The 18,858-nt window shown below is 34.0% G+C and overlaps 2 protein-coding genes across 2 annotated transcripts; both read left to right on the top strand.

The window, feature by feature from the left end:
- The first annotated feature begins 1,916 nt into the window (after positions 1-1,916).
- On the top strand, positions 1,917-5,564 carry LOC106102279 (farnesyl pyrophosphate synthase-like). Its single transcript, XM_013281705.1, has 5 exons — positions 1,917-2,052; positions 3,181-3,321; positions 3,839-4,039; positions 4,590-4,823; positions 5,156-5,564. The coding sequence occupies exons 1-5, from the start codon at positions 1,942-1,944 to the stop codon at positions 5,531-5,533; spliced, it is 1,065 nt and encodes a 354-aa protein (XP_013137159.1). The 5' UTR covers positions 1,917-1,941; the 3' UTR covers positions 5,534-5,564.
- Positions 5,565-7,121: 1,557 nt separating this feature from the next.
- LOC106102081 (farnesyl pyrophosphate synthase 1-like) lies at positions 7,122-18,642 on the top strand. The gene is made up of 4 exons (XM_013281490.1): positions 7,122-7,465; positions 7,814-7,954; positions 8,282-9,100; positions 18,583-18,642. The coding sequence occupies exons 1-4, from the start codon at positions 7,355-7,357 to the stop codon at positions 18,640-18,642; spliced, it is 1,131 nt and encodes a 376-aa protein (XP_013136944.1). The 5' UTR covers positions 7,122-7,354.
- Positions 18,643-18,858: the final 216 nt, after the last annotated feature.

Below are 18,858 nucleotides of genomic sequence, written 5' to 3'. Positions count from 1 at the left end.
AATTTTGTTTATTTGATTGTAATTAAATAACTCAAAAACTACTGGGCCGATTTCAAAAATTCTATTACCATTAAAAAGCTACGTTGTCAGTGAGTACATAGGCTATGTTTTATATTATTTTTTACTATTATGCGGGCGGAGTCGCGGGCGAAAGCTTGCATTTAATTTGTTATGAGTAGAAAGTATGCAGTATCTGCAAAATTTTTATGGCATTATATTATTTTTATTGAGTATACGGAAAAATCCTTTAAAAAGGACATAGAACATTTTTTACAGGGTATTACAACGCATTTACAAAAAATGTCTATATCTCTTATGACATATTTGTTGGTGCACGTCGGCTAGCCCGGTACAATACCAGAAGCCAGACGTGAAGTGAAAGCAATTCCGCGTTTCGTCTATATGATACGCATAAAGATGGCCTATCTTTCCACACAATTTTCCACTATCTCTTGCTACACTTTTCTTGTAAGGATATGATATAATGTAGAAGTGGATTTTGCGGGGGGAACAAATAGGAATCTGTCCTGTTTCTGAACTCCCGTTGGTCAATACTGGTAGGCAACAAACTTTGTTCTGAAGATTACATCCTCTATGACAAATACCGTTTAATAATTAAACAAGTTATTGTATACGAAATCAATTAAATATTGTTATCAGCGAAGAAAATAACAAAAGCAAAAAGCAGAATTAGCTTGTTGTTTAAAAATAACAAAAACAAAATGCAGAATTAGCTTGTTATTTAAAAATAACAAAAGCAAAATGCAGAATTAGCTTGTTTTAAGCGAAACTTAACAATTTAAACAATTTAATTAGTTTGTTGTTTAAAAATAACAAAAACAAAATGCAGTATTAGCTTGTTGTTTAAAATAACAAAAGCAAAATGCAGAATTAGCTTGTTATATAAAAATAACAAAAGCAAAATGCAGAATTAGCTGGTTGTTTGAAAATAACAAAAACAAAATGCAGTATTAGCTTGTTGTTTAAAATAACAAAAACAAAATGCAGAATTAGCTTGTTATATAAAAATAACAAAAGCAAAATGCAGAATTAGCTTGTTGTTCAAAAATGACAAAAACAAAATGCAGAATTAGCTTGTTGTTTTACAAAAAGGTTTTAAAACTGTTGTTGTTAATGTTAAATCATTAATCTCCTTTATTGCTAAACGTGATTATGCTAATGAAACCATTAATTAAATAATTAAAGTAATGTACGACTGAGGGCGCATAAAAAGTCCTTCGACCCTGTGTTTTTAGTTATTTTAATTTCAGATACGTTACAACCATGTTGCGACGATCATTCATCTGCACGAGGAATTTTGCTAATCAGTGAGTCTGTTTTTTTTTTAAAAACTTTATATAAAGAAGGTTCTTATTAAGTTTGTTGAATATTACTAAGAGTATTTTATATTGAAACTAATTTTGATATATATATCATATATTTTTAATTGAAGCTTGTGCTTGTAGTTATTAAATGTGATCTGATTCTGTCTTTGAGTGTGTTGAGTGATCTGAACTTTTGAGTTGTTATAGTTAGTGAGTAGTGCATGTTATAGTAAGTTCCTTTAATTTCTTCGATGTGCAAAAATTTAAAATAATTCAATAGTGTATGGTTTCGAAAGCATGGTAATATTCCGAGGCGTTCTCACTCTAATATGGTGACTGTATTTATTGTATTGAAAATAATAAACTAAATAAATAACTATAAAAAGTGACGGTGGACTCTGTTTAGTAATGTATAAAGTGCCCAACATTGTTAGCCAAAATTGAGATTTTTGGTTCGTTTGTTGATATCTAAATTGGCAGATCTTTTTACCGAGGTTTCCGTTAGAATCGCAGAAGTTAAGATATGTTTTTGGATAATGCATATTTGTACATGTAAACCACAATGGATAATATTTATCATTTCAGAGCAATTATTCAAAAGAAACATAGTCCTTTGATGAAAAAGATTTTAAATGAGTTTGACGATTATGTGCCGAAGGTAATCGATCAAAGCTTGGCCAGATTGACATGTATAAAATCCCAGGTGATGAAAGACAGAATTAAGAAGGTAAGCTTTAGCTTTAGCTTTTAGCTTAGCTTTAATAATAAGTAGGCCAAGGTTTAATTTCCAAACACAATGCAAGAGAGCGGAGAGACCTACTGAGGAAATTGTAGTGTATGGCTATAATGTGGGTAGTTCAATACTATTATATATTATGCTCATGATTAATAAATCAGTCCAATGCCAAAATTACAGAATGTAACTCGACTATTTACTTATTATAGTTATTGTGTTAATTGAACAAAATAACAACAAAAACATTCCGCCAAATAATTCTTTCTATTATTTTTTACCGTATTTAAAAATAAACAAACGGGTTTGTTTACATACTCGTACATAGGAAGAATACGACTCCAACTTAATCTCAGAATTGTCGGTTTAATCAGATTGTATTTAAATATCCACGAAATACATTACTCTACTGCCAAATGAACATAAAAACCACCATTAATAAAAAACGATTGGCTGAGGTTCTAAGTTCTAACAGATAAAACGCCATCTATTGGCTGCATTATGAAACAGAGATTTTTTTATTTAAAATAGATAAACTTTGATGTCCCTTATGTCATTATGTCTCTCTGGGAAAGACGAATCAAATGACACTTCACTCGTTCAGATAGGTTCAATCGTTTAAACACTAAGCCGTCCTAATGGAATTTCATAAATACAAACCTAGTGGTAGTGCCCACTTTAACATCTTAGCACGAATGGGCCAGCACGCCCGGTGTAATACCACGACCACTCAGAAGACAGGCGTGAAATGGAAGCAATTCCGTGTTTCGTCTGATGAGTGTGGTGCCGGAAGCCTAATTTAAGTCCTTTTCTCTTTACTACCCTCTTCTTTTAAGGAGAGGATGGGAGGGGGAAGAGGATTTAACGGAGGAGGAGATGCATAGGAAGGGCAAACATCCTCTTTATGTGCGTCTCCTCCTCTATCGAATAAGGTAGGCAACGCATCTGCAATTGTGGATGTCTATGGGCAGCGGTTGCTTTGCCATTTTGGCGGATTCAGGTGACCGCTTGCTCGTTTACCACTTTATGTTATATATAAAAAAAAAAACGTAAAAAAGATAACAATTTCAAAACATTACCCCTCATCATCAGTCAAATGAAAAAGTATCTATAACATTCCAGGCAGCAGTGTACTACACAGTTGGTCGAAATCCAGTGCAAGGAGAATTTATGGCGTTCGCTTTCGAATCTATGAACAAGGACTTGAAGTTAACGGATGAGGTACTACATCAGCTGCAAGTAGTCGCTACCACGGTCGAAATGGTGAGTATTAGAACAACATAAAATAATAATCATGATCTGTTAAAGATCAATAATGATGTTAAAAAATATGTTTTTGTTTTTATATTCAAAATAAAAGTATATAGTTGCGAGAATGTATTCGTAACATCATCGACATAAGTGTGCATTATTGGTGTACTTTCTGTCCGGTAGGGGCGCTGCACAAATCTAAGTCAAGTTATAATGTTCAATTGTTCTCTGAACGTCGTTTTCCATTAATTTTCTTCTGATAAAAGTAATGGAAATAATATTGTTACCTCACTCAATCTCCGCGAAAAAAACTGCGCCAACAAGATGATTTCGAACGGGTATTTCGAAGCTCAATATAAACTAAGGAATTAAATAAAACTTAAGTGAGTAGCCTATGTGATCTTCCGGACTATCCACTACATCTACACCAAATTTCATCGACATCCGTTCAGCCGTTTAGGCTACAAACTCTAACAAACATTAAACCATCTAAACTTTTGCATTTAAAATAAAGTATGATTTATTTTAGGTTCAGACATATTACTTCTTCTGGGATGACTTAGAAGATGGAGCTAAAATCCGTTTAAACAAAACTTGTTGGCATTTGCTGGATAATATCGGCCTGATGGCTTTTAATGATGCTTGTATCATGAGGAGTTTCATCGATGAGACAGTAAGACAAAACTTCAACTTGGAATTGCGTGACAATATCCTGAAAATTTATCTTGAAGTAAGTATCATCTCCGTCATCATCACCAGCTCACTATACGTCTCCACCGAGGGGCTCGGAGACTACCATACGTCACGTACGTCAACGTAAGGGTGACTAGGCCATAGTCAACCACGCTGGCCAAGTGTGGGTTAGTTGACTTCACACATATCTTTGAATTTCTTGGCGATATGTCCAGATTGCATCACGATGTTCTCCTTCACCGTAAGAACGTCGGGTTAATCTGTGTATGTGGGAACGCTAATGCAAGCTGGTATCGAACATGCAAATAGCTAGCACGAAATTTGATTTTGTGACAGCAACGTGCAAGGAAGGTGTGGGAGGGCTTGAGACTAGACGTGTGTCAAGTTTCGTATCCCCTACATCTCACATTACATTGGCATGTGTGAACGCAATTTGCCAGTAGATACTAATTGGCCGTAGCTGTCATACCAGCTTTAGGCATGTATGTAGTACGTTTATACTCGTTACTGTTAGTATAGTTAGAGTTACCCATTTTGAACTTGATCAAAATCAGGAATCCATTTAAATAAAACCTTTTGTTTTTCAGTTATATATGAACGCGTCAACTGGTCAACATTTTGACGCTGAAATAGCAAGATCCAAAAACTATGACAATTATACAATCGAAGGATACAATGCGACTAACACAATGAAATCAGCGTACTATGCCATAAAATCTCCGCTTCTCTTAGCGTTATCTCTTAGTAACAAGTTGGATAAGGATTCGTATGCTATTGTTGATAATGTAGGGGATGACATTGGTATATTAATTCAATGTCATGTAAGTACACCTGCGTTTATCCTTATAGTACTACGAGCTACTAATGTTTTAATACTACTAGCTTTTGCCCGCGACTTCCTCCGCTCGATTTGGAAAATAAAACATGAAAAGTGGCTTATGAGCCCTGTTAAAGTAAATTTTATATATGCCAAACTTTATCGAGATCCGTTTAGCCGTTCAGAGATACGTAGTAACCAACATTCATTCATCCAATCATCCATCTATGCACTTTTGCATTTATAATATTAGTAAGAATTAAGTAAAATGTATAATATCTTTTAAAATATGAACCATAACAATTTGTTATTAACTGCTTTAAAATCTATTTCCAGAACGACTTAATTGACTATTTCAACACTAAGGGTATAGTTAAAGGTAAGTGTGGATCAGATATTCAGATGGGCAAGTGCTCGTGGGTGACTGCCGCAGTATTAGAGAACTGCAGCCCGGCACAGCGACGCATCTTCACAGAAAACTACGGCAATTCGGATCCCGAGAAAGTTAATCGTATACTCCAATTATACGAAGAAATAAACGTAGAGAAGCTTTACAAACAAGAGGAGCAGAAACGATTCGACATATTCAATAGAAAAATCAACGAGTTGCCTAAAAACGCCACACCTTCTGCCGAATTTTTTAAGAGTTTTTATAACTTAGTTCATTATTATACCCAAGATGTTTCAACTTTAATGTACGACAAGTTAAATTGAATTTATTCCCTTAAGTAGTAAATAAGCACTGATTAAATGACATTTAATGACTGTTCGTTATTAATCATTATAAACCTAATAGTTATGGGAAACTTTACCAGCCATCTTCTCTCTTACCAATAGCAGCTGTCCTCCGTGATGCCTTCGCCATTGCCGGATACGTCACGTCACGTCATCATCAAGTAATCCGATCAATAGTGTCCTGTAGTCACAGTGATATCAATATGCCTTTAGGCATAATTTATTAGAGTGCTTGTGAGTGCGTGTAATTAATTGCGGAATTGTACTTAAGGTTATCTAACACGTAGAGTTATTTTTACGCGATTTTTTAGTGTAACACATGTCGCATATACTATTGGAAACACGACGTATGTATTAAAATAGCATCTCGACCTTGTAGAATACGATTACATGTATATACCTACAGAGTTCACGATTTTCTTGACTTAAGTGTCATGGATTTAGGTTATCGGAATTTTCCTTTTTAATGCACGTAACAAAATATAAAAATAAAAAAAACATTAGATTCTTGGTTTAACCTTTAGGTACCAAAGTGGGTTATCTATACTATTATAATAACTAATAACACTTCTTTAAGTGTGTGTTAGGCAACAAAGGTTGCCTAAGATGTCAGCAATTACAGCATATTTTTGAATAGCTCTTTTTTTTAATAAAAAGCCCTACACTTACGTCACGCTTTAGGCTATATATTTTCACGCCATTAAACTTAGGGGTAAATATTTTGTATGAAAACCCTAATGTGGGTACGAGACCATAAGTTGCTGCCAACATCAAGGAAGCAAGATTGGCAAGGTTTGTCATGTCATGTCATTTTGATATTTGCTATTGATAATTTGACAAATGTTAACAACAAAATAAATTTTCATAATTCCATGCGGATGAAGCCGCACGGGAACAGCTAGTTGTTACTAAAAATTGACGTAAGGACTAAAATCCTGCCAGTTTATTGACATCTATCATTTTTAAGATTAAATTCTGAATTACATGAGAGAAAAGACACGAAGTACTTTTCCTTAAAACTTAAGATATTTCTAAAAGAAAAAATGTCAAGATTCGATGTCACAATATATTAGCTTTCGCCCGCGACTTCAAATGTTAAGTACAAAAGTATAGGTTTTCTTCCAGACTATCCTCTAATTTGCCAAATTTCATCAAGATCTGTGCAGCCATTTAGACGGTAAACTCTAACAAACATCAATTCATCTAAACTTTCGCATTTATAAAATAAATAAGATTAGTAAAATTAGTTGACTTCACTTTTACCCTCAAAAGGGTCTGGGCACATCTAATTGCACGCACAAAAATAACTACAATCTTTTCAGGACACTGTAAACTATCCAAGTTTGATTTTTGCGCATGAGTGATGTATCAAATAATTTAAATGTCTTTGCTTAAAACTCGTGTTTATATTTGAGGCATTGATAATTAAACTGATCGCTTTAAACGGATAAGGTACTTATTTGAACAGGTCACATTTGTGCTGTCTCAGGAGATGATAGTACATAATGTTTTGACGTTAACTTATAACAGCAAATATGCAGCATTGTACTTAAAGATATTTACATATACTCCGAAAAAATAGTGGGGGGGATAGTATATAAATAAATCTGTAGCATTGAAAAACTCACAGTGGATTAGATATTTCTGAATTCAGCAAGATGATGTCACGTAGATTGATTTTGAATTGTTCAAAAATGCACTACCGGTAAGTAACAAGCCGTTCAATCTTTGCAAAATTAAGTTAATTCTAAGTAACCTTATACTTTCAGAAACCATAGTCAAGATAAATCCAATTCTCTCATGATGAAACTTGTCAACGAATTTGATAATTACGTCCCGAAAATTGTAGATGAAAGTTTAGCTAAAGCAACATTAATTAAATCTGTAGAAATGAAGAATAGAATAAAAAGGGTAAGTATTTTTAAATCTTCACACATAATTTATCAATGTCTAAAGTACCCAAGGACTATAAACTTCGACATATCTAAGTATTGCCATAAACTGAAACTTCTAACAATCAATATTGAATTTGTAATTCATAACAGTAAACGTCACAGTTGCCAATATGTGATTAACTAGCCGCCGACACCGTCCGTGCCGGATTAAAAAATAATATAATCCTAAGACTTTGTTTTCTACATCTTTGCCAAATTTCAGCGAGATCTGCTCAGCAGATCTGGAGATACGTATTCATCTAATCTTTCGTAATTATTGTAATAGAAAAATAGAAAGATTTAAGCAAGTTATATATGACCGCAGGTAACAGAATATACTACAATGGGACGGAGACCAGTGCAAGGGGAATTTATGCTGTTCGCTTACGAATCGTTTAATAATACCAAGCACATTAGCGATGAAATAATACATCAACTAAAAGCACTGTTACTTGCTTTGGAAATGGTACGTACAGAATTGTTAAAATATGTCTATTACACAAATGAAATAAAATCGCAGTACTAACAGGAACTGACTAAGGTAGAAGACTCAAAAGCCGCTAGTGACCCAGCAATTGATAATTATTTATCCAAGCATGAAAACACGTTACATTCGTAATCATTTTCTCACGTAGAAAAACCATAATGAACATAACCTCTTTTTTACTGGATTGCATCCATAAGATGACGTATCGAATATTCGTAATAAATCTATGCTTCGAACGAATTCTACTAGGCTTCTTTCGGTTAAAAAGTAAAATAAACGTTTTCAATTTTTTTTATTGTTTTATAGATGCAGAGTTACGCCATCATATGGGACGACTACGACGACGAATCAAAGTTACGATTTGGCAAGACGTGCTGGCACTTGGTAGATGACAACAACACTTTAGCCTTACTCGACGGTTGCATTATGAGAAGCTTTACGGAAGAAATCGCTCGACAAAATACCAAAGGAAAACATCGTGAACAAGTTTTGAAGATATTGAGCGGTACATATTTCACGGGCTCCGTGGGACAACATATGGACACAGTGGTGCAGCGATCCAAAAACTACGATAACTTTACAATCGAGCAGTACAATTTAATTAACACATATAAATCTGCCATTTATTCTGTGAAAACACCTATTCTGATGGCTTTAGCTCTTAGTAACAAATTGAATAGAAAATCCTTCGAGATTGTAGACGATGTATGCACGGATATCGGAACAATGGTTCAAATACATAACGACTTGCTTAATTACTTTGATACGAAAGGAATGACAGAAGGTAAAACTGGAACAGATATTCAGGAAGGCAAGTGTTCATGGGTGGCCGTCACTGTACTAAGGCACTGCACGCCGGGGCAGCGACGCATCTTCATAGACAACTATGGCAGTTGGGACCCTGAGAAATTCAGCCGTATACTACAATTGTACGAAAGTATGGATCTGGTAAAACTATACAAGCAAGAAGAGGAATCACGTTTTAATACCTTCTTTAAAAAAATTAACGATTTACCCAAAGATGCTACACCTTCTAGTGACTTTTTCCAAAGATTTCACAAATTATTGTGTAAATATACCCAAAATATATCAGGCTATATGTATGACAAACATTTAAAATTAAAGGTGTAAAATGTAATAAATATCGTACTATGTTATATTATAATAGGTGATGTAACTAAAATAAAATAAGGTGAAAATAAATCATTTCTTTTAAAGTTCATATAGTTATTTTATTATATGTAATTCTATGTTTGGCCCCGCGTAGACTTCTTAGTACTCTCAATACATTAACTAACCAGCTATTAGCAATAATATTGTCGCGACGTCATCTATTGATGAGTAGCGAAAATCATATTCGAGGAATAGTCGAGCTGTTTCCAGGATGTTCGATCGCCGCGAGCAGCGAAAATAACGTTCGCGAAAAGATGTCTCGAACATTCGAAACGGCTTCGAGAATGTTCCATTATGAAATTTATGTAATTCGGACTATCGAGAAAGTTCTGGAATGACAAATGAATAACGAAAAGAAGATCGAAATTCGGGGTATATAAGGGGAGTCAGTCGTGACTCGGGGAGTGATACGGTGGAAAGTGAACTGTGAAGAAGAAGTCCTGAGCGAATTACGAGGAAGATTAAGTGGCCGCGGAGTGAAAGTGCTAGTGAATAGTGACAGTGGTGTTCTGTAAAGTTCGCTGTGTTAGTGATTCAGTGTTTGCGTGCATCGTGTAGTCTTGACGGACAATTTGTGAGTGCAGTGAATCCCTGTTCTTTAAGTCGCAAATAAATTAACGCAGAAAATTTCAAGGCGTTTTGACTCTATCCCTCACGCTCGTAACAATATTAATAGCACATTGTAAGTATGTTCTTACAGAATTCTAGCTATCTTTTATTAAGTAGTAGACGGAGAAACACGTGGCATATGTTTCCAAAAGCCGATCCAATCCCCAGCCGTACATACTGCTTTGTCTGTACATTTCCCACATTATGACATGTCAACTTTAGCCCGCAACTCCGTCAGCGTAGAATTAAAAATAAAATCCATCTAAACTTGCGCATTTATAATATTAACAACATTTACTAAATATTTCCACCATTCTCTAACGTAAGGATGGGAAGAGAAAGTGGATTTGATGGTGGTTAAGACACATAGGAAGGGGAAATTTCCTCTTTAAGTTCGTCTCTTCCTCCGTCAATTAAGGATAGCAACGCATTTGCAATCGCGGATGTCTATGAGCAGCAGTTGCTTAGCGATATACAGGTACCCGCTAGCTCGTTGGCTACCTTATAATATAAAGAAAACTAACTTAATCCACTTGGAAAACGAATTATTATATTTCTTATGAAGACAGCTTGTGTAACACATACTAACGTAGTTGTTGTTGGCGCGGAAGGAAGCGATCTCAAAGGCTCTTAGTTATATGAAATAGCGAAACGTAATACGACCTATCAGATTTTACCAGAAAACATTTTGTATAACAGTATGATAAGATTTTTTTCTAATGCTCCTATTTATTTTCGGTCCTTTCCGTTTGTTTTACTTTATCGAGTTTTCCTTTTACTCGTAAAAGCTCCTTGAAATGTTTGCCCGTCGTACAAATATTAAATTTGTCAACATCTGCTATTAAGAAGACGGAAATGTAACATATCCTGATTTCATATACAATTATATATTTAGTTTGTTAAACAACATATTTCTTTAGTAAATAACACCAGAGTTTGCTGATTGCATCATCCCCCAATTCATACAACGCAGTAGCAAGTATAGTGTACCAGATAGATTAAGTGTGATCTTTTGCCAATAAACTGTTATGGCAGTTTGGCGAAATTCTTACATGTATTTAATTTTTATGTAATGATGATAATTATTATTGCGTTTTTTTAAATTAATAACAGCTTTATACAAGTAGGGTTGGCGAAAGGCAGGTGGCCGGCCGCAAAATAAGTAAGCCAAAACAACAAGGTACGGGTTTTCGATACACGAAATAAAAAATGAGGATTGTGTAAACAGCTTTGAGTAATTTTTCTTCAGAATTCCTTTCACGTCGTTGTACAATTTACTTAAAAAATTTACAAATATTTGCTTCATGTGTTAACATCATGATAAGTGAGAGACGCACTCCGATAACTCTGCTATCGTAGTTTTCTTCTACTTTCATACCAAAAGTTTTTTTTTCTTTTGACACTATACAAGATAGTATAGCAAAGTAGATAACCTAAATCCTAGGTATCAGTCACAATCCAAACTTCTCACCAAGTATGTTTGTAGATTTATATGATAAGATGGGAAAAGAGCTAGAGGCCACCTGAATTAGAAGAAGCTCAGCTACCGCCCATATACATCCGCAATTACTGATGCGTTGCCAACCTTTAATCGACTCCTACAAACATAAATAGGACATCTCCCCTTCCTATGCGTTTGATTTCAAAATTGTTTCGTTTTCTTGTCAGTTTCATTTGGGACCTGTATTTGTAGTTCGTCTACAAAGCGACTGTAAACTGAAGCACAAAGGGATTTTAAAATCTGTGACATGTGTTTGTTTGCATCGCCCACACACCGCAGAACCTTGTGCGTCCTTACTAGAATTGAACTAAACGGCTCTTGAAATTCATAAGCCGCATGTATTTGTCCTTTTTCAACAATATTCAGGTATATCTTTAATATCCGATGAAAATATCATCAGTAGTAATAACTACATCAGTTACCGATACGCGATAATGAACAAATCCGTTAACCACATACCCTTTTTTTTGTTACCCGAGGGGAATGCAATTTACGCATACTCCGCGCCCAGGGGGACGCGGTAGTTACGTGGGACTCTTCCCCCATAAAGGGGGGCATACCCACTAAACCCCTCGGTGCCTCCAACGCCTTAAGCCGGGGTTACGGGCACGCTAACGCTTACGTTTGCGACCCCGGCAACCTCGAAGATAGATCCCCGATGGGTTCGAAGCTGGTCTGTGCCTACACCGAAAGTTGTCACATGAGTCGCTTTTGTCTATCTTTTTCTATGTATGTTTACATCTTTAAATCTACGCAACAGGTTCGATAAATTTTATCTTTTTTTTATTTTCTGACATGAATCAAAATATTTTAGCCTAAATTTTAGTTTCAATCTAAATGAAAAATACTACGTTTCTTTACAGTATAAGTATTTCGATTTACTTAAGGGATCAAAGGGCAATCTCATAACGCTTACCCTTTTGTGAATTTCTTATGTAAATTTGATTACTGCCAAGAAATTGAATAGCGTTACCAGCTATCAAATTATCCTTTCTTGAGAATCCACTTTTTAAAAAGTTCAAAGAGTTATTTTAATTTTTTTTTCAATTTTTACAGATCAGTGATTCAATTGTTTTTATGTATTCCATCGATGTGATGATTGCATCGTTAGTTTTCTAATTTTTAAAATTACACGAATTATAAAAGCATTGTGTTTTTGAGTTATGTAAGTATTATATCGGTTTGTGTGAACCTCCTGTAACCTAGACGGTTGAACCGATATTGACGAATGAATTATTTGAAGTCTCTATACTCAGATTAGGAAATAATCACATAACATTCGGGTTTGTTTACTTTGAAATCTACAATTACATAATTATAAATCAATACTTTTACAAAGACGACTTCGAATAATTTGGGTTTCTTCCAATAAGCTAACAATAAGAAAATGTAACGAGTTTGAATCGAAAAGCTTAAACATTGCTTTTCATTTACAAAGTTAATGAAAGTTAGAGTCCCTGAAGGATTATTGACTATTTCCATGAACCAAATTATGCGGTAATCCCTGCACGTAAATTCAACATGTGTTTTAACTTGACTCCATTGGCACGGACCTAAAAAAAAATCAGTAGCCTACTTGTTCTTCTAGACTATGTTCTACATAATTATGCCAAATTTCAGCAAGAGCTATTGATCCGTTCTACAGATATGTAATAACAAACATCCATCTATTTAAATACTAACTTTCGTCAGTATTCCGTCCATATGAATTTAAAAAAATTAAAGCCTGTGTTTATTTCATCGAAATCCGTTCAAACTAACAAACGTCCATCCATCTAAACTTTCACATTTATAATACTAGTATGAAAGTATGATTTGTTCTGTTGTATTTTCAGTGCTTTCTTTATCTTGATCTGTTGTTTTCCGTCAATGTGTTTCCGTCAAGAAGTTGAAAGCTTCTCTTATCTGAAAACTAGCGTCCGACAAAGTCGAAGAAACATTTGACGTAATTTATCAATGACACAAGTTGTTTTCTTCACGTCTTTGGACGACAGACATAAGTCGAAGGAGACATTAATAGCAGGAAAAACAACTTTAATAGAAAATAGACATAGTCTTTAACAATAGGATAGTATTGATAATTAAAGTAGTTTTAAAAGAAAATCATTAATAATTTCGAAATCTTGAATTAATGTGTTGAAACGCCATCTTTCAATTATTATTTTACTTTACAGTTGATACAAGTATTAAGGAAATTTTTCATTTTTCTTCTCTGCTCCGTTGAATAATATATTCTGACAGGAAAAGTATGTTACGTGATTTATGATGGGTGTAACACAAAGTAGAATGTTTGCTCCGTTTCTTAGAAATTACTTAACTTTGTAAACAGTTTGCTAAGCTGAAGGGGGCCACAAGCCCCAAGCTCCCTCCCAGCAAATTCAAATTCTTATACGTACTACAATTTTAGTGAACTATAAATTGTTATCTAACCGTTAAATTCTATCGCCATAACCCTTGTTATCTGTACTAATTTATAAAGTGGAAAGATTTGTATTTATATATGTTTTGACATAACTAAACAACTTCTGGGTAGATTTCAATCACCATTAGAAAGCTACGTCATCACTGAGTAACATAGGTTGTTTTTAAATTTCACGTGAACGAAGTCACGAGCAACATCTAATATGTGATGTATTTCTATCGTGAGGTGGCAAACGTGAATACGGCCATGTAAGATCGCCAAAATAGCGACAAAACCACCTTTGTTAAATGGACGTAGTTAGGGACATACAGAAATCATCATCCACTTGCCCTTATCCCTTACGGAGGGTCGGCACAGCATGTGCTGCTCTTCCATACATCTCTATCAGCCGTCATATCTGAATCCACTCCTTTCTTAAGCATATCCTCATTCACAAAATCCATCCATACTTTCTTTGGTCTTCCTCTTTCTTTGTAGGGACATACAGAAATAACATTTTTTTATAAGGATGTTGATATGTAGGCCTAAATTAGGCCTGCAGCAAATATTAGAGGGATGGTATTATTAGAACATTTCGACACCCAATTAACATTATAATTGCATTTATTTTGTTGTCTATTACGTGAATATAATTTCTATTCAGAATGATTAAGTGGGTCGTATTTAGCATTCAGTTGCGTCGCAAGCCTGAAACAAACAAAACGTCAGGCAAACGTGACTGTACAAATGTTTGACAACAAATAGACAGTGCACAAAGCGATGACGTCAACAGACAGCCAATCGTAGCGAGCTTACAAATTAAGCTCTTAAGTTTTATCGACAGGAAATATTGAGTACAATAAATGAAATGGAATCTTTTTTTGTAAAAGAGCTTACAAAAGTTACATTTAGTAAATCACCAACTGTTATGTAATTTTTTCTAATTATTATTTTTCGAACGACACATTTGGCCAGAATTGTTTGCTATTACATTACATAAAGAAATATGAAATAAAACCCGTCAGGTAGATTTTAAAAAAATTAAAAAGAAAATGAACCTTAGAATTGAGCCACCGCAGCCTGTGTAATTAGTCGCAGTAACGTACTGTACACAAAAATAACAAGAGTTTTATTTGAATAGACAGACGACATAACCATCGTTGCAAAGAGCCACCGTACCGTAACAAGCTTACGTTTACAAACCCCTTGTCTGCAAGCATTAAAAGCAAAATTTAACAAGCATAAAATACAATGTGCAGTCTACATAAAACTTAAAAAATTTTAAAATTAGAATGAAACTTAATTACGTAAAAGTTTCTTATATGTTTAGTACTCACCTTGTTTATATCGATAAAGATGTGTTATAGGCTAAGATACAAAGCGTTTTTCCTTCCCTCATTTGCTTTTCTGATGAAACCTACACTACGTGAAAGAGCACATTTTTTTAAACATGTTGTAACCGGGTTGCCTAATCCTAGCCTGGCAAGGCTATGTTTAATTGATCTCTGAAGTGGGCAATTTGTGGAGCAAAAACCCCTCAGCGAGTTTCTTGAAAATTTTGTCACCAATCGATACGTACGTAACGTAAATATTACTCTAAGGTGGGGTTGTATCTTTTTCCTGGCAAGAGTGGGGGTTGCCAGCAATTAAATGGCGACAAAATAGAGGCTTTATCGAATTTCCTCATGAAATTATACTCAAAATGAAGATATTAGCGAAACATTAATAAAAAAAAGGATTAAAAGTAATTTCCTATAAATTGATTGCATTCCCCATAAAAAATCACACTAAGGGGCTGTCCCAGCACTGGCTGATAAATGCCCAGACAGCTTACAAATGACGTCACTGTCAGATAAGGGTACAAAATCCGATATTTCCATCACATATTTCTCACGTTGGATTGTTATCAGACTATTTACAATTTGGTGGGACAGGCTTTTAGTCGCTGATAATTAATTTTATAAACATTTTAAAAGCTTTATTAAAGTCAAAAGATTAATACAATTTAAATGTGATTGATAAAATTAATCTAACGCAATGTCCTTAGCTGTCATTTTCAAAAAAAAAAGTACCACATAAGTAGCAACGAAAAGTTCAATTTGTGTAAACAACAAAAGAAATAAACCAAGCTTAAGAGCGTTATCTTTGTATGCCTTGTGTTTACGCAGTTTAATCCAAACCCGTTTCTCGTGTGTTCCAGACGTCCCTTTCTCGGGGGAAAAGTGACTAAATAAATATTTATTAAAAAAAAATATTCATAATACAATTTGATTTACAATCTTTCAGCTTTTTTATTAAATTGCTTTCGTCCGCCTCTCCGGATGAGTAAAAATAAAAATAAAACACAAAAGTAGCCTTTGTTTTTTTCGTCTTTCATCTAGATTCGTTCAGCCAGCAATTTAGGCTAAAATCTCTAATAAACATCCATCCATTCTTCAAACTATCGCAATTATAATATTAATAGTAAGATTAGTAACATACTTTTGAAGTAAAAAGTAGTAGCTATTTTCTCAAATAATATCAGAATAATGTCATAGCCAATTTCTAAAAAAAATACAAAAATGTGTAGAAAAATCACTAATAGATTAGTTTTCGTTAAAAAAATGTTAAAAAGGAAAATCAGGTAAAATAAATCCTATTATAAAAACATAACTTTATACTCAGTTGACAAAATAGCTCCGACGCGACGGCTCTTTGATGAAGTAGAGGTATCTCAATCGCTTGCTCTGTACCGATGGAAATAATTATATCAGTACGAACATTTGAAATACTCAATACAAACGAAACTTAATTTTAATTAAAACTGTGTAAAGCATTTCCATTTCACTTACTGAGTACTTAAAAGCTTGTTTTATTAATACCTAGCACTTAACGATTACTACTATGAACGTTTTATCTAAAAATATATCCATTACTCTTGCTCGCAACTTCGTAAATATCAAGCCAATAAATTACCTTTCTAACGATGTAAGAATTTTTAAAATCGACCCAGTAGTTTTTGAGTTATATCAATACATACAAAAATACAAATCTTTCCTCTTTATAATGTTAGTATAAATTAAATGTTGCTCGCGTCATCGTCCGCGCGGAAATATATTTTTTTCAAATATATATAGCCTTTTAAAGCCCTTATAGCGTTTTAAAGTGTCCAATAGATTGTAGCTTTTAAGGTTTCACCGCCAGTTACCCCCACAGTACACATTTTTGGAGTTATGTATCGTAGTTTGTGGTCACGCATTGTCTTCAAATAAATCTTCCTTCAATTTGTCCCAAAAATCAATTCTTTTCTGTTCAGGCAAGTTTACCATTTTGAAAGTTTTTCCAATACTCAGAACCTTTATGGTTTGGTTAACACGTATTGATTCCCAAAGCAGATTTCCAAGTGTACTATCTTTAATTTTTGGCGTAGGTTTCCTGAAACATGAAAAAAGAGATTCGCATAACACAACGCCTTTTAAATAAAAATAGTTACAGGAAATGAAATTAAAAAATCTTACCCAGATTTAATAAAATTAGCTAAGAGTCTTGTTATTTTCTTTATAAATCGTTTTTCAACAACATTTTCCGTACTATTATAATCATCGGCGAACGATTTGCATTTGAATTGATAACAAATTTCGTCACCGGCTGTAGCCCCTGACCAGTTCAATTTAGGAAGAGACGTCCATTTAATATTAAAGCAGCTATTATAAGAAAATCTGTATAAATATACATCTCTAGAGTGTACACTCTGTAGCCTAGCTTGTCGAATTAGAGGATAAATAACTTGGTCAGTATGATACTTGACGTAACGTCTAAAACTGCGTTCTGTTATTGTACCATTAATGAAATAAAAATCCTTTATTCTTCGTTTTACATTTCTGTATCTCTTTGAATCATATTCATCAGCGTCTCCAAAGAATGGTAGGAGATATTGAAAATTATAATTCAAATATTTTAAAAGTTTTCTTCTGTTAACAAAATGTTTTAATTTAATTATTGCATCATAATTGCAATACCCAAACATAACTTCAACGTCATTGTTTGCTAATTTTCTTTTATATACCTCCAAGGGATGTTTGTTCATAAATGCGCCTTTTTTGTCTTTTTCAATAGTACATCCAAATGCTTTTATTAGTCGTTGCCTGTCTCTTATTTCCGTGCTATCGAAAAGGTCGTGACTTATTGCCATTAAGATTTCTACAGGCGCTTTGCTAAGGTATTGATAAAGTTTTTCTCTATTTACTTTGTCTGAATTCACGTATAACCGTTGGTATAATTTATTAACAACTTTGTTGTTATAACTCCCATAATCTACAGGTGATAGAGCACTACCACCTTGAATTATTACTCTATTAAATAGATCTTCAGCAGCGCTGGATACTAGAAGAGACGCGACAACATTAGCCGCGTCTCCTGATCCTATTACTGTCACTTTGTTTAAATCGCCATTAAATAAATAAATATTTGACCTTAACCATTTTAAAGACATTAATACGTCTTTAGCTCCCATGTTTCCTTTAGAAAATTTATCACCTGTATTCAAAAAACCCAATATTGATGTGCGGAAGTTGACTATTACAACTAAAATACCTTCTTCAATTAAAAAATCAGGTCCATATTCATAGAAGCCTTCAAACAACCACACGGCAACTGGAAAACTTGTCATCTTTGTAGAAATTGGCATGTAAACGGATAATGTTAGATCTTCAGTTAATGCAGTGCTTGAAGAGTTAAATTCTTTACTGAAATTGTAAATCCCTTTATGTATTATCTGTGGTCCTTTTGGTGGCTAAAAAAAAAACGACAATCGTATTATTCTTATCTCACTAATATTGTAAATACAATAGTGGCTTAGAATGACTGGATTTATAAACAAGATGCCATACTTTAAAAAAATCTAGCGCAGTAAAAACACTTTTTTGTTATTATTCTTTCTTCCAGAGCTCTAGAATGTTCGTTTTGAATTTAATAGCGCACGAACAAACTAACCCTGATCCCTAGAGCGGACAATAATTAAATTGTTAATTAAAATCGTACGAACAACCTCATTTAAAATTCCTGATTTTCTAAGCTTTGTTATATCTGAACTACTATTCTACTAATACTGTTGTATTAGGTATTGAAGTACTTGAGTAGTCAAACATTACTAATTTTAGTAGTCGGAATACGTATTTTGGAGTAATAGTTTCTTCATTCTGGGTTATTGCATGTTCTTTC

The sequence above is a fragment of the Papilio polytes genome, unplaced genomic scaffold (assembly GCF_000836215.1).
Source record: "Papilio polytes unplaced genomic scaffold, Ppol_1.0 DF823923.1, whole genome shotgun sequence".
Taxonomy (NCBI): domain Eukaryota; kingdom Metazoa; phylum Arthropoda; class Insecta; order Lepidoptera; family Papilionidae; genus Papilio; species Papilio polytes.
The sequence above is the reverse complement of the archived record's forward strand: the minus strand, read 5'-3'. Positions and strand labels throughout refer to the sequence as shown.